At 41.5% G+C, this 22,760-nt stretch overlaps 1 protein-coding gene across 1 annotated transcript; it reads right to left on the bottom strand.

The window, feature by feature from the left end:
- Window positions 1-280: 280 nt before the first annotated feature.
- On the bottom strand, window positions 281-2,576 carry LOC137537893 (uncharacterized). Its single transcript, XM_068259836.1, has 2 exons — window positions 1,011-2,576; window positions 281-366 (listed from the first exon to the last, which is right to left on the bottom strand). The coding sequence occupies exons 1-2, from the start codon at window positions 2,407-2,409 to the stop codon at window positions 281-283; spliced, it is 1,485 nt and encodes a 494-aa protein (XP_068115937.1). The 5' UTR covers window positions 2,410-2,576.
- Window positions 2,577-22,760: the final 20,184 nt, after the last annotated feature.

Genomic DNA, 22,760 nt, shown 5'->3' with positions numbered 1-22,760 from the left:
CCCATTTGTCTGGGGGTGGTAAGGGCTGGCCATGATGTGTTCTACCTGCATTTGTTTACAGAGGCATTCCATTAGGCGCGACATGAATTGTGGGCCGTGATCGGTGAGCATTTCGCGGGGAAAACCGACCCGTGAGAAAATGCGCACCAATGCGTCCGCAACCTTGTCTGCCCGTATGGAGCTCAGGGCTACAGCCTCAGGGTAGCGAGTTGCATAATCTACCACCGTGAGAATGAAACGTTTCCCTGTGCTGCTGGGTATCGCTAGAGGCCCAATTATGTCAACAGCAACCCTTTGGAAGGGCTCCTCTATTATGGGTAAGGGCCTCAGTGGGGCTTTGTCGGTGCCACCAGCTTTGCCGACCCGCTGACAGGCGACACAAGACCGGCAAAAATCAGCAATATCTGTCCCCATGTGGGGCCAATAAAAATTGTGGGCAAGCCGGGATTTGGTCTTGCGGATCCCCAAGTGACCAGCCAGGGGCACCTCATGTGCTATTCTCAATAGCTGCTCCCTGTACCTGTGGGGAACAATCAACTGCCGGTCGGCCTCCTCCACTTCAGACGGCTCAGAGGGAATAACCTCTCTGTACAGTCTGCCGTGTTCCCAGTACACCCTCACTTTGTCGCCCTCCACCGGTGCCCTGTCCGCCAGACTCCTGAGCTCTTCCAGGCTGATATCAAGTCGCACAGCCTCGGAGAACTCAGCGCTGTCGGCCACAGGCACCAGGGAGGTGGCAAACTGAGAGGCCTCTGGGTCCTCAGAGCCAGGCTCTGAAGTGGAAGAGCCCGACCCAGTGACATCAGCCCCTTCAGTGGACAATTCGTCTGCTGCAGCCCGGTGAGCACTGCGGGTCACCACTGCAGCTGACGGAACGTTCACTGAACACATGTCATTATGCAACACATCACATTTTACATCAACATTATCTGCATTCATGGTAACAACATGTCCTCCTCCAGGCCTGGGCACTGGAGACTCACTAGGGCTGGCTCCTAGTACACAGTCCGTAGCCCCTGGGGCCTCACCAGCACTCCCCGCTTGCACAGCATTATCACACAGTACCTTGCAAGAGTCCTGAACTTCTGCGGGGGATGCAGGCTCCACGGGGTTTGGAGTAGGCTCATACCGGGCCACTAACCGTCCCAGGTCAGTACCCAACAAAACGTTCGTGGGGATGGCATCCGTTACCCCCACTTCTTTCATTCCGCTGCCGGCCCCCCAATCCAGGTGGACCAAGGCGGTGGGTATGGCAGGGGTGACGCCCCCAACTCCTTTGACAGCCATAGTCTTGCCAGGAATGTACTCCTCAGGGTTCACAAGCTGGGGGTGCACTAGAGTCACCTCTGCTCCAGTGTCTCTTAGACCGGTGGTAACTGTATCACCAACCGTGACAGGTTGCAGATTCTCTGCATAGCTACCTGCATTCCGGGTGGCACACAACGCATTCCGGGCCCCGCCAGAGTTTGGGGCTTCCTTCTTCTTTTCTGGGCACGTAGCACTGATGTGACCCGGTTTGTTACAGGCAAAACATCTCCGAGTGTCAACGGTGGCTGTTCTACCTCCAGGCGGCTGCGGGACTTGGCTTCGCTGGGTGCTCAGAGGAGAAGGTCTCGCAGGCTTTTCTCCCTTCCAGCTGGGCGCCGTAGTCCTCCGAAAATCAGATGCTCGATTGGACGTGTAGGCATCAGCAACTTTCGCGGCCTCATCCACGGTCTTTGGCTCTCGGTCCCGTACAAACTGCCGGACCTCAACAGGACAAGTGTGGAGGAACTGGTCTTTTATTATCAGTTCCTGCAGGGCATCAAAGGTCTCAACCGCCAGTCCTTTTACCCACTGCTGGAAGGCAGTGCGCAGGTTGCATGCATGATCCAGGTAACTGTCATTAGGACCTCGCTGCACTGTCCTGAAACGTTTTCGATACACCTCTGGCGTGAGGTGGTATCGCGCAATGATGGCTTTCTTAATCGCCTCAAAGTCTGTTTCTTCCTCCTGGGGGAGACTCACAAACGCCTCCAGGGCCTTGCCTCTCAGCCCTGGTGTGAGGTATCTTGCCCACTGCTCACGGGGCACCCCATACTGCCGACAAGTCCTTTCAAACCCCTGTAGGAAAGTGTCTATGTCAGAGTCCTTGTCCATAGCGGGGAACTTATCCAGGGGGATTCTGTGGACTCGCTCACCTTCGCGTTCTGCGGGTCCAGCAGACCGGTTCTGCTGCTGAAGTTTAGCCAGCTCCAGCTGGTGTCGCTGTGCAACTTGTTCCCTCTCGGCCTGGTGTCTTTCCCTCTCGGCCTGGTGTCGCCGTTCCGCGTGTTCCTTCTCTGCCTGTCGGTGCAGTAGGATCAGCTTTAGGCGCAGTTCGGGCTCAGCCGAACCTAGTAGCTGTAGGTCGGCTTCCAGAGATGTCATCTCCAAGTTCGGTGGATCATCCAGGACATCGTCTCCACTCGCATTCTGTGGCAGGAGCGATTCCTCCTCTGTCGTGTCGTGAGCTGCATCCGCTGACGTTGAAGCACGGGCTTGCTCTGCCGCATCATGCTCCTCGAGCGCACGAACTAACTGCTCCTTAGTCTGGCCGCTCACCGTCTCGATGCCTTTGTGCTCACACAGGTTGAGTAGTATCTCCTTGTTTTGCCTTGCATAGCTGGATGCTTTCTGAGCCATCGTGTTGCAAAAAATAAAAGAAAAGAAAAAAAAGGGGGGGGGGGAAGGGAAAGCAAAACACCAAGTGTGTATCTTTGAACAAAAAAAAACGTATATAGATTCTGCACTGAGTAGACTTCTGTAGGCTAGTTGCTTCTAGCAAGCTTCCAGCCTTTAGTACTCAGAATAGCGAGCTAAACTGCGTACTAATGTACTAAACGATGCCACCACTGCCAGCCAATTATGTCAGGAACCGGCCCGCGGCACGCCTGCGTATACGGTTCCCGACTGCGGGTTTGACCAGATTAAGCGGGGAACAGCCTTATTTAAGCTACAAACAAGGCTGGAACCCCTCAAACACTTCTCACTGCCACCACTAGCTGTTCGCTAGACACTTCCACTCTGCTGTCGAGTCCTCAGCGCGCACTCCGCGTTTTCGTATCTGGGTCAGCTTTGCGCTTAGGCCAAATACGGGAACGCCACGCACCCACACACACACACACAGTTGCAATCTTACACTGTCGTGAAGCAAAGACCCACTAACAGTCGTTCCGAACGATACTGTTAGCCACTCTGCTGTCGCTACTCGCACTGGCGTTGTTCGTACGTTGGGTCAGCTGCGCGCTTAGGCCAACGTATGACAAACGCCCCCACACACAATGCAATTACAATTTCCTACGGTAGTGTTGCTCAAGCGTACAATTAGGCATGAACTTATACACGGTTACACTTCAGTCTCTTCTAGGCTATGAGGGTTAGTTTAGTACGGCAGAAGTCAAACTTATTAAATAATAATTTAATATTCTAGAAAAACATAGAACAGTGCAAACTTAATATATACAGAAAAATTACAAAAAAACAAAGTAAAAATAGTTACAAGATAAAATGTACAAAGATAACACACAAAGCGATTTTGCTTACCAAAATAAAGGGATCCCGATAGAAGAATCGTGGACTTTGGTGTGGACGGACACAGTCTGGCTAGACCAGGAGTTCACTAGCTTGGGCCAGGAGACCGGCTGCCACTACCGTCAGAAGAGAACTAATTTGAGGTAGCTGTCCCCTGGTTTTTATAATGAAATATTCGCCTCGAGGCTGTAAGCCTGTGTGGACGGGGGGGAAGCTGGATTTAATTACATCCTCAGTCATAATTGGATTTCCAGAGATCCAACATCCACTATAGTCCACACACCCAACAAAAGACTTCCTTAGCCCAATTTCCCCAGGTTACAATGTCTTTACATCAAGAGATTGTTAAATGAGGCTTTTCAACTCCACCAATAATTCAATTTCCACAGGTAGAAAATGGTATCAAAAGGACTTCACCTCTTCAATAATTTCCAGTAGGCTGTCAAATACATTTCAAACATTCAGGTGTCAGCTTCCCCCTGCCCCCAAGACTCTAGCAGGCTTGCCTTGTCCCAATGGCTGACACCAGACTCAAAAGCCATGCCGACCAGCCTATTCTTCCTCAATTGGCAGGTAATTAGCAGTAGACACAGTTTCCCCTGCTGGACAATGGGGCAGAGGTAATGGACATCTACATACAGAATTACATTAGACAGACTTCAGTTTACTCTGGCCAGGTGACCAATTACTCCCAAGCCCAATACACATCTGAGGCATTATTCAGACAACATGGTCTGACCACCTGTATAGGCTTCACAGCAACTGTCTAATTAAGGGTTTCCTCATTAGAAGCAGACAATGATAGGTAATTTACACTTTATACGGAATTCCAGGAAGACTGGCTAACAGACAATCCCATATGTTACAGTCAAAAAATGAAGGAAATATGTTCCTGTTATCCTTAATATCATCAGCACCTCAATATATCTCCACAGTTACGTCTGCAATCGAAAGAAAAATGACTATAGTTGAAGAGGTAATGGCCCCTAAACTATGTTCTGGGATGAAAGTTACAGCTTCAGTGAAATCCGTTTGCAAATAGGAGTGATAGATTAGAATCTAGAGCCAACGGTACGTTTTCTATGTTAAACCATTACACCATTGAAAAACTGGTTACGTTTGCAATCGAAAGAAAAATGACTATAGTTGAAGAGGTAATGGCCCCTAAACTATGTTCTGGGATGAAAAATACAGCTTTAGTGAAATCCGTTTGCAAATCGGAGTGATAGATTAGAATCTAGAGCCAACGGTAAGTTTTCTATGTTAAACCATTACACCATTGAAAAACTGGTTACGTTTGCAATCGAAAGAAAAATGACTATAGTTGAAGAGGTAATGGCCCCTAAACTATGTTCTGGGATGAAAAATACAGCTTCAGTGAAATCCGTTTGCAAATCGGAGTGATAGATTAGAATCTAGAGCCAACGGTAAGTTTTCTATGTTAAACCATTACACCATTGAAAAACTGGTTACGTTTGCAATCGAAAGAAAAATGACTATAGTTGAAGAGGTAATGGCCCCTAAACTATGTTCTGGGATGAAAAATACAGTTTCAGTGAAATCCGTTTGCAAATCGGAGTGATAGATTAGAATCTAGAGCCAACGGTACGTTTTCTATGTTAAACCACTACACCATTAAAAAACTGGTTACGTTTGCAATCGAAATAAAAATGACTATAGTTGAAGAGGTAATGGCCCCTAAACTATGTTCTGGGATGAAAAATACAGCTTCAGTAAAATCCGTTTGCAAATCGGAGTGATAGATTAGAATCTAGAGCCAACGGTACGTTTTCTATGTTAAACCATTACACCATTGAAAAACTAGTTACGTTTGCAATCGAAAGAAAAATGACTATAGTTGAAGAGGTAATGGCCCCTAAACTATGTTCTGGGATGAAAAATACAGCTTCAGTGAAATCCGTTTGCAAATCGGAGTGATAGATTAGAATCTAGAGCCAACGGTAAGTTTTCTATGTTAAACCATTACACCATTAAAAAACTGGTTACGTTTGCAATTGAAAGAAAAATGACTATAGTTGAAGAAGTAATGGCCCCTAAACTATGTTCTGGGATGAAAGTTACAGCTTCAGTGAAATCCGTTTGCAAATCGGAGTGATAGATTAGAATCTAGAGCCAACGGTACGTTTTCTATGTTAAACTATTACACCATTGAAAAACTGGTTACGTTTGCAATCGAAAGAAAAATGACTATAGTTGAAGAGGTAATGGCCCCTAAACTATGTTCTGGGATGAAAAATACAGCTTCAGTGAAATCCGTTTGCAAATCGGAGTGATAGATTAGAATCTAGAGCCAACGGTACGTTTTCTATGTTAAACCATTACACCATTGAAAAACTGGTTACGTTTGCAATCGAAAGAAAAATGACTATAGTTGAAGAGGTAATGGCCCCTAAACTATGTTCTGGGATGAAAGTTACAGCTTCAGTGAAATCCGTTTGCAAATCGGAGTGATAGATTAGAATCTAGAGCCAACGGTAAGTTTTCTATGTTAAACCATTACACCATTAAAAACTGGTTACGTTTGCAATCGAAAGAAAAATGACTATAGTTGAAGAGGTAATGGCCCCTAAACTATGTTCTGGGATGAAAGTTACAGCTTCAGTGAAATCCGTTGCAAATCGGAGTGATAGATTAGAATCTAGAGCCAACGGTACGTTTTCTATGTTAAACCATTACACCATTGAAAAACTGGTTACGTTTGCAATCGAAAGAAAAATGACTATAGTTGAAGAGGTAATGGCCCCTAAACTATGTTCTGGGATGAAAGTTACAGCTTCAGTGAAATCCGTTTGCAAATCGGAGTGATAGATTAGAATCTAGAGCCAACGGTAAGTTTTCTATGTTAAACCATTACACCATTGAAAAACTGGTTACGTTTGCAATCGAAAGAAAAATGACTATAGTTGAAGAGGTAATGGCCCCTAAACTATGTTCTGGGATGAAAGTTACAGCTTCAGTGAAATCCGTTTGCAAATCGGAGTGATAGATTAGAATCTAGAGCCAACGGTAAGTTTTCTATGTTAAACCATTACACCATTAAAAACTGGTTACGTTTGCAATCGAAAGAAAAATGACTATAGTTGAAGAGGTAATGGCCCCTAAACTATGTTCTGGGATGAAAGTTACAGCTTTAGTGAAATCCGTTTGCAAATCGGAGTGATAGATTAGAATCTAGAGCCAACGGTACGTTTTCTATGTTAAACCATTACACCATTGAAAAACTGGTTACGTTTGCAATCGAAAGAAAAATGACTATAGTTGAAGAGGTAATGGCCCCTAAACTATGTTCTGGGATGAAAGTTACAGCTTCAGTGAAATCCGTTTGCAAATCGGAGTGATAGATTAGAATCTAGAGCCAACGGTAAGTTTTCTATGTTAAACCATTACACCATTAAAAACTGGTTACGTTTGCAATCGAAAGAAAAATGACTATAGTTGAAGAGGTAATGGCCCCTAAACTATGTTCTGGGATGAAAGTTACAGCTTCAGTGAAATCCGTTTGCAAATCGGAGTGATAGATTAGAATCTAGAGCCAACGGTACGTTTTCTATGTTAAACCATTACACCATTGAAAAACTGGTTACGTTTGCAATCGAAAGAAAAATGACTATAGTTGAAGAGGTAATGGCCCCTAAACTATGTTCTGGGATGATAAATACATCTTCAGTGAAATCCGTTTGCAAATCGGAGTGATAGATTAGAATCTAGAGCCAACGGTAAGTTTTCTATGTTAAACCATTACACCATTGAAAAACTGGTTACGTTTGCAATCGAAAGAAAAATGACTATAGTTGAAGAGGTAATGGCCCCTAAACTATGTTCTGGGATGAAAAATACAGCTTCAGTGAAATCCGTTTGCAAATCGGAGTGATAGATTAGAATCTAGAGCCAACGGTAAGTTTTCTATGTTAAACCATTACACCATTGAAAAACTGGTTACGTTTGCAATCGAAAGAAAAATGACTATAGTTGAAGAGGTAATGGCCCCTAAACTATGTTCTGGGATGAAAAATACAGTTTCAGTGAAATCCGTTTGCAAATCGGAGTGATAGATTAGAATCTATAGCCAACGGTACGTTTTCTATGTTAAACCACTACACCACTGAAAAACTGGTTACGTTTGCAATCGAAAGAAAAATTACTATAGTTGAAGAGGTAATGGCCCCTAAACTATGTTCTGGGATGAAAAATACAGCTTCAGTAAAATCCGTTTGCAAATCGGAGTGATAGATTAGAATCTAGAGCCAACGGTACGTTTTCTATGTTAAACCATTACACCATTGAAAAACTAGTTACGTTTGCAATCGAAAGAAAAATGACTATAGTTGAAGAGGTAATGGCCCCTAAACTATGTTCTGGGATGAAAAATACAGCTTCAGTGAAATCCGTTTGCAAATCGGAGTGATAGATTAGAATCTAGAGCCAACGGTAAGTTTTCTATGTTAAAGCATTACACCATTGAAAAACTGGTTACGTTTGCAATTGAAAGAAAAATGACTATAGTTGAAGAGGTAATGACCCCTAAACTATGTTCTGGGATGAAAGTTACAGCTTCAGTGAAATCCGTTTGCAAATCGGAGTGATAGATTAGAATCTAGAGCCAACGGTACGTTTTCTATGTTAAACCATTACACCATTGAAAAACTGGTTACGTTTGCAATCGAAAGAAAAATGACTATAGTTGAAGAGGTAATAGCCCCTAAACTATGTTCTGGGATGAAAGTTACAGCTTCAGTGAAATCCGTTTGCAAATCGGAGTGATAGATTAGAATCTAGAGCCAACGGTAAGTTTTCTATGTTAAACCATTACACCATTAAAAACTGGTTACGTTTGCAATCGAAAGAAAAATGACTATAGTTGAAGAGGTAATGGCCCCTAAACTATGTTCTGGGATGAAAGTTACAGCTTCAGTGAAATCCGTTTGCAAATCGGAGTGATAGATTAGAATCTAGAGCCAACGGTACGTTTTCTATGTTAAACCATTACACCATTGAAAAACTGGTTACGTTTGCAATCGAAAGAAAAATGACTATAGTTGAAGAGGTAATGGCCCCTAAACTATGTTCTGGGATGATAAATACATCTTCAGTGAAATCCGTTTGCAAATCGGAGTGATAGATTAGAATCTAGAGCCAACGGTAAGTTTTCTATGTTAAACCATTACACCATTGAAAAACTGGTTACGTTTGCAATCGAAAGAAAAATGACTATAGTTGAAGAGGTAATGGCCCCTAAACTATGTTCTGGGATGAAAAATACAGCTTCAGTGAAATCCGTTTGCAAATCGGAGTGATAGATTAGAATCTAGAGCCAACGGTAAGTTTTCTATGTTAAACCATTACACCATTGAAAAACTGGTTACGTTTGCAATCGAAAGAAAAATGACTATAGTTGAAGAGGTAATGGCCCCTAAACTATGTTCTGGGATGAAAAATACAGTTTCAGTGAAATCCGTTTGCAAATCGGAGTGATAGATTAGAATCTAAAGCCAACGGTACGTTTTCTATGTTAAACCACTACACCACTGAAAAACTGGTTACGTTTGCAATCGAAAGAAAAATTACTATAGTTGAAGAGGTAATGGCCCCTAAACTATGTTCTGGGATGAAAAATACAGCTTCAGTAAAATCCGTTTGCAAATCGGAGTGATAGATTAGAATCTAGAGCCAACGGTACGTTTTCTATGTTAAACCATTACACCATTGAAAAACTAGTTACGTTTGCAATCGAAAGAAAAATGACTATAGTTGAAGAGGTAATGGCCCCTAAACTATGTTCTGGGATGAAAAATACAGCTTCAGTGAAATCCGTTTGCAAATCGGAGTGATAGATTAGAATCTAGAGCCAACGGTAAGTTTTCTATGTTAAACCATTACACCATTGAAAAACTGGTTACGTTTGCAATTGAAAGAAAAATGACTATAGTTGAAGAGGTAATGGCCCCTAAACTATGTTCTGGGATGAAAGTTACAGCTTCAGTGAAATCCGTTTGCAAATCGGAGTGATAGATTAGAATCTAGAGCCAACGGTACGTTTTCTATGTTAAACCATTACACCATTGAAAAACTGGTTACGTTTGCAATCGAAAGAAAAATGACTATAGTTGAAGAGGTAATGGCCCCTAAACTATGTTCTGGGATGAAAGTTACAGCTTCAGTGAAATCCGTTTGCAAATCGGAGTGATAGATTAGAATCTAGAGCCAACGGTACGTTTTCTATGTTAAACCATTACACCATTGAAAAACTGGTTACGTTTGCAATCGAAAGAAAAATGACTATAGTTGAAGAGGTAATGGCCCCTAAACTATGTTCTGGGATGAAAGTTACAGCTTCAGTGAAATCCGTTTGCAAATCGGAGTGATAGATTAGAATCTAGAGCCAACGGTACGTTTTCTATGTTAAACCATTACACCATTGAAAAACTGGTTACGTTTGCAATCGAAAGAAAAATGACTATAGTTGAAGAGGTAATGGCCCCTAAACTATGTTCTGGGATGAAAAATACAGCTTCAGTGAAATCCGTTTGCAAATCGGAGTGATAGATTAGAATCTAGAGCCAACGGTAAGTTTTCTATGTTAAACCATTACGCCATTGAAAAACTGGTTACGTTTGCAATCGAAAGAAAAATGACTATAGTTGAAGAGGTAATGGCCCCTAAACTATGTTCTGGGATGAAAGTTACAGCTTCAGTGAAATCCGTTTGCAAATCGGAGTGATAGATTAGAATCTAGAGCCAACGGTACGTTTTATATGTTAAACCATTACACCATTGAAAAACTGGTTACGTTTGCAATCGAAAGAAAAATGACTATAGTTGAAGAGGTAATGGCCCCTAAACTATGTTCTGGGATGAAAGTTACAGCTTCAGTGAAATCCGTTTGCAAATCGGAGTGATAGATTAGAATCTAGAGCCAACGGTACGTTTTCTATGTTAAACCATTACACCATTGAAAAACTGGTTACGTTTGCAATCGAAAGAAAAATGACTATAGTTGAAGAGGTAATGGCCCCTAAACTATGTTCTGGGATGAAAAATACAGCTTCAGTGAAATCCGTTTGCAAATCGGAGTGATAGATTAGAATCTAGAGCCAACGGTAAGTTTTCTATGTTAAACCATTACACCATTGAAAAACTGGTTACGTTTGCAATCGAAAGAAAAATGACTATAGTTGAAGAGGTAATGGCCCCTAAACTATGTTCTGGGATGAAAAATACAGCTTCAGTGAAATCCGTTTGCAAATCGGAGTGATAGATTAGAATCTAGAGCCAACGGTACGTTTTCTATGTTAAACCATTACACCATTGAAAAACTGGTTACGTCTGCAATCGAAAGAAAAATGACTATAGTTGAAGAGGTAATGGCCCCTAAACTATGTTCTGGGATGAAAGTTACAGCTTCAGTGAAATTCGTTTGCAAATCGGAGTGATAGATTAGAATCTAGAGCCAACGGTACGTTTTCTATGTTAAACCATTACACCATTGAAAAACTGGTTACGTTTGCAATCGAAAGAAAAATGACTATAGTTGAAGAGGTAATGGCCCCTAAACTATGTTCTGGGATGAAAAATACAGCTTCAGTGAAATCCGTTTGCAAATCGGAGTGATAGATTAGAATCTAGAGCCAACGGTAAGTTTTCTATGTTAAACCATTACACCATTGAAAAACTGGTTACGTTTGCAATCGAAAGAAAAATGACTATAGTTGAAGAGGTAATGGCCCCTAAACTATGTTCTGGGATGAAAGTTACAGCTTCAGTGAAATCCGTTTGCAAATCGGAGTGATAGATTAGAATCTAGAGCCAACGGTACGTTTTCTATGTTAAACCATTACACCATTGAAAAACTGGTTACGTTTGCAATCGAAAGAAGAATGACTATAGTTGAAGAGGTAATGGCCCCTAAACTATGTTCTGGTATGAAAAATACAGCTTCAGTGAAATCCGTTTGCAAATCGGAGTGATAGATTAGAATCTAGAGCCAACGGTACGTTTTCTATGTTAAACCATTACACCATTGAAAAACTGGTTACGTTTGCAACCGAAAGAAAAATGACTATAGTTGAAGAGGTAATGGCCCCTAAACTATGTTCTGGGATGAAAGTTACAGCTTCAGTGAAATCCGTTTGCAAATCGGAGTGATAGATTAGAATCTAGAGCCAACGGTACGTTTTATATGTTAAACCATTACACCATTGAAAAACTGGTTACGTTTGCAATCGAAAGAAAAATGACTACAGTTGAAGAGGTAATGGCCCCTAAACTATGTTCTGGGATGAAAAATACAGCTTCAGTGAAATCCGTTTGCAAATCGGAGTGATAGATTAGAATCTAGAGCCAACGGTAAGTTTTCTATGTTAAACCATTACACCATTGAAAAACTGGTTACGTTTGCAATCGAAAGAAAAATGACTATAGTTGAAGAGGTAATGGCCCCTAAACTATGTTCTGGGATGAAAGTTACAGCTTCAGTGAAATCCGTTTGCAAATCGGAGTGATAGATTAGAATCTAGAGCCAACGGTACGTTTTATATGTTAAACCATTACACCATTGAAAAACTGGTTACGTTTGCAATCGAAAGAAAAATGACTATAGTTGAAGAGGTAATGGCCCCTAAACTATGTTCTGGGATGAAAAATACAGCTTCAGTGAAATCCGTTTGCAAATCGGAGTGATAGATTAGAATCTAGAGCCAACGGTAAGTTTTCTATGTTAAACCATTACACCATTGAAAAACTGGTTACGTTTGCAATCGAAAGAAAAATGACTATAGTTGAAGAGGTAATGGCCCCTAAACTATGTTCTGGGATGAAAGTTACAGCTTCAGTGAAATCCGTTTGCAAATCGGAGTGATAGATTAGAATCTAGAGCCAACGGTACGTTTTCTATGTTAAACCATTACACCATTGAAAAACTGGTTACGTTTGCAATCGAAAGAAAAATGACTATAGTTGAAGAGGTAATGGCCCCTAAACTATGTTCTGGGATGAAAAATACAGCTTCAGTGAAATCCGTTTGCAAATCGGAGTGATAGATTAGAATCTAGAGCCAACGGTACGTTTTCTATGTTAAACCATTACACCATTGAAAAACTGGTTACGTCTGCAATCGAAAGAAAAATGACTATAGTTGAAGAGGTAATGGCACCTAAACTATGTTCTGGGATGAAAGTTACAGCTTCAGTGAAATCCGTTTGCAAATCGGAGTGATAGATTAGAATCTAGAGCCAACGGTACGTTTTCTATGTTAAACCATTACACCATTGAAAAACTGGTTACGTTTGCAATCGAAAGAAAAATGACTATAGTTGAAGAGGTAATGGCCCCTAAACTATGTTCTGGGATGAAAAATACAGCTTCAGTGAAATCCGTTTGCAAATCGGAGTGATAGATTAGAATCTAGAGCCAACGGTACGTTTTCTATGTTAAACCATTACACCATTGAAAAACTGGTTACGTTTGCAATCAAAAGAAAAACGACTATAGTTGAAGAGGTAATGGCCCCTAAACTATGTTCTGGGATGAAAAATACAGCTTCAGTGAAATCCGTTTGCAAATCGGAGTGATAGATTAGAATCTAGAGCCAACAGTAAGTTTTCTATGTTAAACCATTACTCCATTGAAAAACTGGTTACGTTTGCAATCGAAAGAAAAATGACTATAGTTGAAGAGGTAATGGCCCCTAAACTATGTTCTGGGATGAAAAATACAGCTTCAGTGAAATCCGTTTGCAAATCGGAGTGATAGATTAGAATCTAGAGCCAACGGTACGTTTTCTATGTTAAACCATTACACCATTGAAAAACTGGTTACGTTTGCAATCGAAAGAAAAATGACTATAGTTGAAGAGGTAATGGCCCCTAAACTATGTTCTGGGATGAAAGTTACAGCTTCAGTGAAATCGGTTTGCAAATCGGAGTGATAGATTAGAATCTAGAGCCAACGGTACGTTTTCTATGTTAAACCATTACACCATTGAAAAACTGGTTACGTCTGCAATCGAAAGAAAAATGACTATAGTTGAAGAGGTAATGGCCCCTAAACTATGTTCTGGGATGAAAGTTACAGCTTCAGTGAAATCCGTTTGCAAATAGGAGTGATAGATTAGAATCTAGAGCCAACGGTACGTTTTCTATGTTAAACCATTACACCATTGAAAAACTGGTTACGTTTGCAATCGAAAGAAAAATGACTATAGTTGAAGAGGTAATGGCCCCTAAACTATGTTCTGGGATGAAAAATACAGCTTTAGTGAAATCCGTTTGCAAATCGGAGTGATAGATTAGAATCTAGAGCCAACGGTAAGTTTTCTATGTTAAACCATTACACCATTGAAAAACTGGTTACGTTTGCAATCGAAAGAAAAATGACTATAGTTGAAGAGGTAATGGCCCCTAAACTATGTTCTGGGATGAAAAATACAGCTTCAGTGAAATCCGTTTGCAAATCGGAGTGATAGATTAGAATCTAGAGCCAACGGTACGTTTTCTATGTTAAACCATTACACCATTGAAAAACTGGTTACGTTTGCAATCGAAAGAAAAATGACTATAGTTGAAGAGGTAATGGCCCCTAAACTATGTTCTGGGATGAAAGTTACAGCTTCAGTGAAATCGGTTTGCAAATCGGAGTGATAGATTAGAATCTAGAGCCAACGGTACGTTTTATATGTTAAACCATTACACCATTGAAAAACTGGTTACGTTTGCAATCGAAAGAAAAATGACTATAATTGAAGAGGTAATGGCCCCTAAACTATGTTCTGGGATGAAAAATACAGCTTCAGTGAAATCCGTTTGCAAATCGGAGTGATAGATTAGAATCTAGAGCCAACGGTACGTTTTCTATGTTAAACCATTACACCATTGAAAAACTGGTTACGTCTGCAATCGAAAGAAAAATGACTATAGTTGAAGAGGTAATGGCCCCTAAACTATGTTCTGGGATGCAAGTTACAGCTTCAGTGAAATCCGTTTGCAAATAGGAGTGATAGATTAGAATCTAGAGCCAACGGTACGTTTTCTATGTTAAACCATTACACCATTGAAAAACTGGTTACGTTTGCAATCGAAAGAAAAATGACTATAGTTGAAGAGGTAATGGCCCCTAAACTATGTTCTGGGATGAAAAATACAGCTTTAGTGAAATCCGTTTGCAAATCGGAGTGATAGATTAGAATCTAGAGCCAACGGTAAGTTTTCTATGTTAAACCATTACACCATTGAAAAACTGGTTACGTTTGCAATCGAAAGAAAAATGACTATAGTTGAAGAGGTAATGGCCCCTAAACTATGTTCTGGGATGAAAGTTACAGCTTCAGTGAAATCCGTTTGCAAATCGGAGTGATAGATTAGAATCTAGAGCCAACGGTACGTTTTATATGTTAAACCATTACACCATTGAAAAACTGGTTACGTTTGCAATCGAAAGAAAAATGACTATAGTTGAAGAGGTAATGGCCCCTAAACTATGTTCTGGGATGAAAAATACAGCTTCAGTGAAATCCGTTTGCAAATCGGAGTGATAGATTAGAATCTAGAGCCAACGGTAAGTTTTCTATGTTAAACCATTACACCATTGAAAAACTGGTTACGTTTGCAATCGAAAGAAAAATGACTATAGTTGAAGAGGTAATGGCCCCTAAACTATGTTCTGGGATGAAAGTTACAGCTTCAGTGAAATCCGTTTGCAAATCGGAGTGATAGATTAGAATCTAGAGCCAACGGTACGTTTTCTATGTTAAACCATTACACCATTGAAAAACTGGTTACGTTTGCAATCGAAAGAAAAATGACTATAGTTGAAGAGGTAATGGCCCCTAAACTATGTTCTGGGATGAAAAATACAGCTTCAGTGAAATCCGTTTGCAAATCGGAGTGATAGATTAGAATCTAGAGCCAACGGTACGTTTTCTATGTTAAACCATTACACCATTGAAAAACTGGTTACGTCTGCAATCGAAAGAAAAATGACTATAGTTGAAGAGGTAATGGCACCTAAACTATGTTCTGGGATGAAAGTTACAGCTTCAGTGAAATCCGTTTGCAAATCGGAGTGATAGATTAGAATCTAGAGCCAACGGTACGTTTTCTATGTTAAACCATTACACCATTGAAAAACTGGTTACGTTTGCAATCGAAAGAAAAATGACTATAGTTGAAGAGGTAATGGCCCCTAAACTATGTTCTGGGATGAAAAATACAGCTTCAGTGAAATCCGTTTGCAAATCGGAGTGATAGATTAGAATCTAGAGCCAACGGTACGTTTTCTATGTTAAACCATTACACCATTGAAAAACTGGTTACGTTTGCAATCAAAAGAAAAACGACTATAGTTGAAGAGGTAATGGCCCCTAAACTATGTTCTGGGATGAAAAATACAGCTTCAGTGAAATCCGTTTGCAAATCGGAGTGATAGATTAGAATCTAGAGCCAACAGTAAGTTTTCTATGTTAAACCATTACTCCATTGAAAAACTGGTTACGTTTGCAATCGAAAGAAAAATGACTATAGTTGAAGAGGTAATGGCCCCTAAACTATGTTCTGGGATGAAAAATACAGCTTCAGTGAAATCCGTTTGCAAATCGGAGTGATAGATTAGAATCTAGAGCCAACGGTACGTTTTCTATGTTAAACCATTACACCATTGAAAAACTGGTTACGTTTGCAATCGAAAGAAAAATGACTATAGTTGAAGAGGTAATGGCCCCTAAACTATGTTCTGGGATGAAAGTTACAGCTTCAGTGAAATCGGTTTGCAAATCGGAGTGATAGATTAGAATCTAGAGCCAACGGTACGTTTTCTATGTTAAACCATTACACCATTGAAAAACTGGTTACGTCTGCAATCGAAAGAAAAATGACTATAGTTGAAGAGGTAATGGCCCCTAAACTATGTTCTGGGATGAAAGTTACAGCTTCAGTGAAATCCGTTTGCAAATAGGAGTGATAGATTAGAATCTAGAGCCAACGGTACGTTTTCTATGTTAAACCATTACACCATTGAAAAACTGGTTACGTTTGCAATCGAAAGAAAAATGACTATAGTTGAAGAGGTAATGGCCCCTAAACTATGTTCTGGGATGAAAAATACAGCTTTAGTGAAATCCGTTTGCAAATCGGAGTGATAGATTAGAATCTAGAGCCAACGGTAAGTTTTCTATGTTAAACCATTACACCATTGAAAAACTGGTTACGTTTGCAATCGAAAGAAAAATGACTATAGTTGAAGAGGTAATGGCCCCTAAACTATGTTCTGGGATGAAAAATACAGCTTCAGTGAAATCCGTTTGCAAATCGGAGTGATAGATTAGAATCTAGAGCCAACGGTACGTTTTCTATGTTAAACCATTACACCATTGAAAAACTGGTTACGTTTGCAATCGAAAGAAAAATGACTATAGTTGAAGAGGTAATGGCCCCTAAACTATGTTCTGGGATGAAAGTTACAGCTTCAGTGAAATCGGTTTGCAAATCGGAGTGATAGATTAGAATCTAGAGCCAACGGTACGTTTTATATGTTAAACCATTACACCATTGAAAAACTGGTTACGTTTGCAATCGAAAGAAAAATGACTATAATTGAAGAGGTAATGGCCCCTAAACTATGTTCTGGGATGAAAAATACAGCTTCAGTGAAATCCGTTTGCAAATCGGAGTGATAGATTAGAATCTAGAGCCAACGGTACGTTTTCTATGTTAAACCATTACACCATTGAAAAACTGGTTACGTCTGCAATCGAAAGAAAAATGACTATAGTTGAAGAGGTAATGGCCCCTAAACTATGTTCTGGGATGCAAGTTACAGCTTCAGTGAAATCCGTTTGCAAATAGGAGTGATAGATTAGAATCTAGAGCCAACGGTACGTTTTCTATGTTAAACCATTACACCATTGAAAAACTGGTTACGTTTGCAATCGAAAGAAAAATGACTATAGTTGAAGAGGTAATGGCCCCTAAACTATGTTCTGGGATGAAAAATACAGCTTTAGTGAAATCCGTTTGCAAATCGGAGTGATAGATTAGAATCTAGAGCCAACGGTAAGTTTTCTATGTTAAACCATTACACCATTGAAAAACTGGTTACGTTTGCAATCGAAAGAAAAATGACTATAGTTGAAGAGGTAATGGCCCCTAAACTATGTTCTGGGATGAAAAATACAGCTTCAGTGAAATCCGTTTGCAAATCGGAGTGATAGATTAGAATCTAGAGCCAACGGTACGTTTTCTATGTTAAACCATTACACCATTGAAAAACTGGTTACGTTTGCAATCGAAAGAAAAATGACGGGGGCGCTGTTGCAGTGCCACAGAGTGAGGATGTGTGCTCTGTGAGCTCTGCTTTCCAAGGGCTATCACCGCAAAAATATCAGCTCAATCTGGGACATATATACATCGCTGGAAAGCTTAACTTCTAAGCTATGAGAAGATCGTCATCTGGTTATCCTCTGAGAAGTAAATCAGAAGCTAGACCCCTTCTTTCGCCGCTGAAATTCAAGAGGAGATTCTCTAAAATGGCCGACCAGGCCCAAGCAAAAGCCTCCAGGACCAGCGCTGTTTCCCAACAGGCTCATGCCGCCTACCAGGCACCAAAAGGGGCGGCCGGAAAACAGACAGGCTCACCTCCGCATCGCCCAGCCACCTCACCACCGATGGCCGCCGCTGGGAACTTCAGGCAGCACCCGCAGCAGGTAGGCGCCCACTCCCCAACCCAATCAGCCATGCCAGAGGCCGGAACGGGTCCCTTCACCACACCGCATGGGGCAATGCGAACGGCGGGGGCTAACGCGACCGTTAGTTCGCATGCCCATTCGCCTCCAGCGTCGCATAGAAATTCGCCTCCCTCTCCTTCACAATTCGCATCCACCTCCGCTAACGCGACCAAAAATTCGCATGGAGAGTCGCATAGCGATCCACATACCAATTCGCATGCAGGCATGCAAGGGGAGTTACAAGGCCATGAATTTTCGCATGAAAATACGCATGATGCACCTATCAGAAGCCCCCATGCGAATACATCACACGCAACGAGTACCATGACAAACGAAGAACTACTCGGAGCAATTACTCGCATTTTTAGGTCAGAATTACGCGAGGCGGTAAATGAACTTAACGTTAAAATCGATGACCTAGGAGAGCGAGTCCATCTTCTGGAGGGACAGTCAGATGACCTATTGTCTGCAGTCCAAATCGACAAAGCTCAAATTGACTCTCAAGATGTTCGTATTACCACGGTTGAGGAAAAAATGGAGGACTTGGAGAACAGATGCAGGCGTGCTAACATTAGAATTAGGGGCCTCCCTGAGTCTTACGACGATCTTGAACAAATAGCCGCCAACATGTTTTCTGAGCTACTACCAAACATTGATCCGTCCCTAAGGCGCATAGTGAGAATCCACAGAGCCTTTGCCCGCCCACGAAACCCTGAACTACCCAGGGACATTATTGCTAAAATAGCGTCCGAAGATGCCAGGGACATGATACTGCTAGCAGCTCGCGATCGTGAACATCTACCGGGGGTCCCACAACCGGTCCAGATCTTCGCCGACCTGGCGCCTACTACCATTACTAAGAGAAGGGCGCTGAGACCGTACACGATAGCCCTCCAGAAGGCTCAAATAAGATACCGCTGGAGATTTCCATTTATGATTTCTTTCTCCGTATCTAGCAAACAGTACAACTGTAAAACTCCAGACGAAATGGCCGCAGCTCTGGATGAAGCGAACATCCCATACACATTGCCTCCCCCCAACAATCAGCAGGCGAGACAGCAGAGATCTCCTAGGAGACGAAGAAATTGGGATACGGCCACCCGATCGCACTTCCAGCCACGGGCCCTTGAATTTCACCCCCATGGTCCATCACAAGACGGCTGATAAGCTCTGAGGATACATCACTACATCTTGTAAAATTCCTGCACTGAGCAGGCCTCATCTATTCATGACTATTTGCTTAAGCAAGGAATATGTTGAGGACAACTGGTCCAGTCCCCTTTATGATGCGGGATGGACTCCATAGCGTATAAGTTCCGTTGCAACTTGAAATCATTACTGGGTTTTTGCCGAAGCGCCCCGAAATAGATCCCCCTTTATGATGTGGGGACAAAATTTCTATGGCTATATACACAGTCCGCTTCCTCGGGCATATTATAAGCTCGTGCGACATACATTGGACTTATCTTACACAGCGGGCCTACTTGAGTACACCTGGCCCCCCTTTATGATGTGGGGGCCATGGTTATCGGGAGTTTCCGGAGAAGCCCCCGCAGAACTATCCCAGGAAAAGCTTATCTCCTGTGGACTGATAGTCGCATAAGGTTTTCTGATAAGCATATTCCTTTCTCAACAGGTGGTTATAAATACTGTTCTGTTAGAATTTATTTTGGTTATATGTCCCGGATGGGCTCCACCTTAGCCTAACATTTTATGAACCAGGTGGATAGCCCTGGAGTTATATGCTCCCCCCTACTCCGATGTCCTGGTCGTGGCTCTTTACTATTATGGGCCATGTACCGGATATCTTTTCTGCCCTACTGGGTAGTTTGCTGGCATTTTGCCAGCTTTATCCTAACTTTCTTGTCCTCTCACTTTACATTCGTTTGTCTTATGTTATTATTAAGGTACCACTGATTTCTGCCCTGATGACCAAGCTATACTTGAAAGAGACTTCCACCCTGGATTATGGCTAACAAACCGATTATAGTGTTGTCACACAATCCTAGAGGCCTAAATTCCCCCATGAAGCGTAATAAGGCCTTTAAAGAATATCATAAACATGCCCCGGATATCCTATGCCTTCAGGAGACACACTTCACCCAAAATTCTCACCCCAAATTCTTCCATAGAAATTATCAACGATTTTACATATCCAATTTTTCAACTAAGCGCCGAGGGGTGGCAGTCTTTTTTTCTGATAGCTTCCCATATGAAGTAACTTCTAAGACCATAGATACGGAGGGAACATATGTTATTCTGACAGGTGACTTTCAAGGTAAAGTGTTATGTATTGTGAACGTTTATGCTCCCCCTGAAAAAGCTGCAACCGTTATAACAAAGGTCTCCGACATTCTGCTTACATTGAAATACGATTCCATGATATGGGCCGGAGACTTCAATATAGTTCCCAACGATAACCTTGATCGCACTACCCCGACACGACCCTCCGATGCGAAAAAGCACAAACTCCTTTTTGACAACTTATTTAGACAGCTGTCTCTGGTAGATTCATGGCGGGAGTATAACGGCAACAAACGAGGATATACATACCTCTCAGCACCACACAACTCGTACTCCAGAATCGATTTGATTCTTCTATCGGCCTCTTGTACTCCCCTTATGGCCTACTCCAGACACCTGCTCACCCCGTGGTCAGATCATGACCCCGTGCTCACTGCTCTAACCTCACCTATCCCCCGCTCCCAACCATCACCATGGAGACTCAATGATTCCCTGTTGCTTAATACGGAAATACATGATAAAATAGACACTTGCATCACTAACTATTTTGCTGACAACATCACGCCTGATGTTTCACCAGGCATATGTTGGTTGGCACACAAAACAGTTATAAGAGGGGAAATTATTAAACTTTCTTCAGCCTATAAAAAATCCAAAAACATTATCCAATCTAACTTAGAACACAAAATTCGGACCCTATCCTTAATTAATCAAACCAACCCTACTAGATTTCTCCTAAAACAAATACGGGATACACAATTACAACTAAATATAATCTTAAATACAGAAGCAGAAAAGGCCCTTAGATGGTGTAAGGCCATTTCATACGAGCAGCTAAATAAACCTAACCGATGGCTGGCGAAGAGACTGAGAAATCAGCAGACCCTCAACAAAGTTTTAAGAATTAGGGATTCCAAAGGCTCAGTAACGTCTAATCCAGACAGAATTTATAACACCTTTCAAGACTTTTATAAGAAATTATATGCAGACCAATCCCCCCTCACTAACTCCAAACCACAAACGGATTTCCTAGAAAATAACATGCACTCTACAGTACCCCCAGCAATATCAACTGCTTTAAATAGCGAAATCTCGTTGGAAGAAATACACGAGGCCATCAAAAAACTTAAAAGACCAAAAGCCCCGGGCCCAGATGGCCTTACGGCATCATACTATAAAAAGTTCGAACACCAGTTAGCCCCACATATGCTTAAATTTTTTAATACAATTCTTAAAGGGACTGTCCCCCCCCCAGAATTTTTAGCCTCCTCACTTATTGTCATTCCGAAACCGAATAGGGACCCTCTTCAAGTTAAAAATTATCGCCCCATCTCCCTTCTAGGGATTGATTATAAGATTCTCACCTCAATATTAGCCTCTAGACTTAACCTAGCTCTCCCCCTTCTAATTAATAAAGACCAAGTGGGATTTATCCCTTTTCGCCAGGCATCAGATAATATCCGAAAAATAATAGATATACAACATTACTGTAAACGGCTGAACATCAATCTTGCATTATTAGCACTAGACATGGAAAAGGCCTTCGATTTAGTGAAGTGGCCTTACATGAAGGCAGTTCTGAGAAAATTTGGCTTCTCAGGCAGATTTCTCAATGCGATTAACGCCCTATACTCCACTCCCACAATGACACTTAAAATGCCCTCTCCCAACAAAAGCTCTTTTCCAATATATCGCGGTACCAGACAGGGGTGCCCCTTATCCCCTGGAATTTTCGCACTTATGATGGAACCATTGGCCAACGCCATCAGGCAGTCTCATGATGTTCAAGGTGTTCGTATTGGCAACAAAGAGCATAAAATTAGTCTTTTCGCAGACGATATTTTCCTGACACTGAAATCCCCCCATACCTCTATACCAAATACTTTAAATATTATTCAACATTTCTCATCATTTTCAGGGTTCAAACTCAACCTCGATAAGTCAGATCTTATGCTCACCAGATCCCCATATACAGTAACTTCCAATCTAGCTTCAACACTAGGTATCCAGCCCCAACCCAAACAGATTAAATATCTCGGGATAAATCTTACCCGTGATCCGGTCCTTTTATATGATAACAATTATCCATCCCTATATAGAAAACTTCAGTCTGACCTACAAAATTGGAATGATCTCCCTATCTCACTATCAGGTAGAATTACCGCGTTAAAAATGACACTTCTCCCTCGCCTTTTATACTTATTCAGAGTCCTTCCCATTCCTATTAAGAAAT

Source organism: Hyperolius riggenbachi, chromosome 11 (assembly GCF_040937935.1).
Source record: "Hyperolius riggenbachi isolate aHypRig1 chromosome 11, aHypRig1.pri, whole genome shotgun sequence".
Taxonomy (NCBI): domain Eukaryota; kingdom Metazoa; phylum Chordata; class Amphibia; order Anura; family Hyperoliidae; genus Hyperolius; species Hyperolius riggenbachi.
Note: the sequence above shows the minus strand (reverse complement) of the source record. Positions and strands in the feature narration are given on the sequence as shown.

What these genes read in the sequence shown, in the direction of transcription:
- LOC137537893 (XM_068259836.1), bottom strand. Translation starts at nt 2,409, where the DNA reads ATGACATCTCTGGAAGCCGACCTACAGCTACTAGGTTCGGCTGAGCCC. An exon ending in TGGTGAGGCCCCAGGGGCTA is followed by an intron (nt 367 to 1,010) that starts CGGACTGTGTAC and finishes GTCGCCTGTCAG; the next exon opens with CGGGTCGGCAAAGCTGGTGG.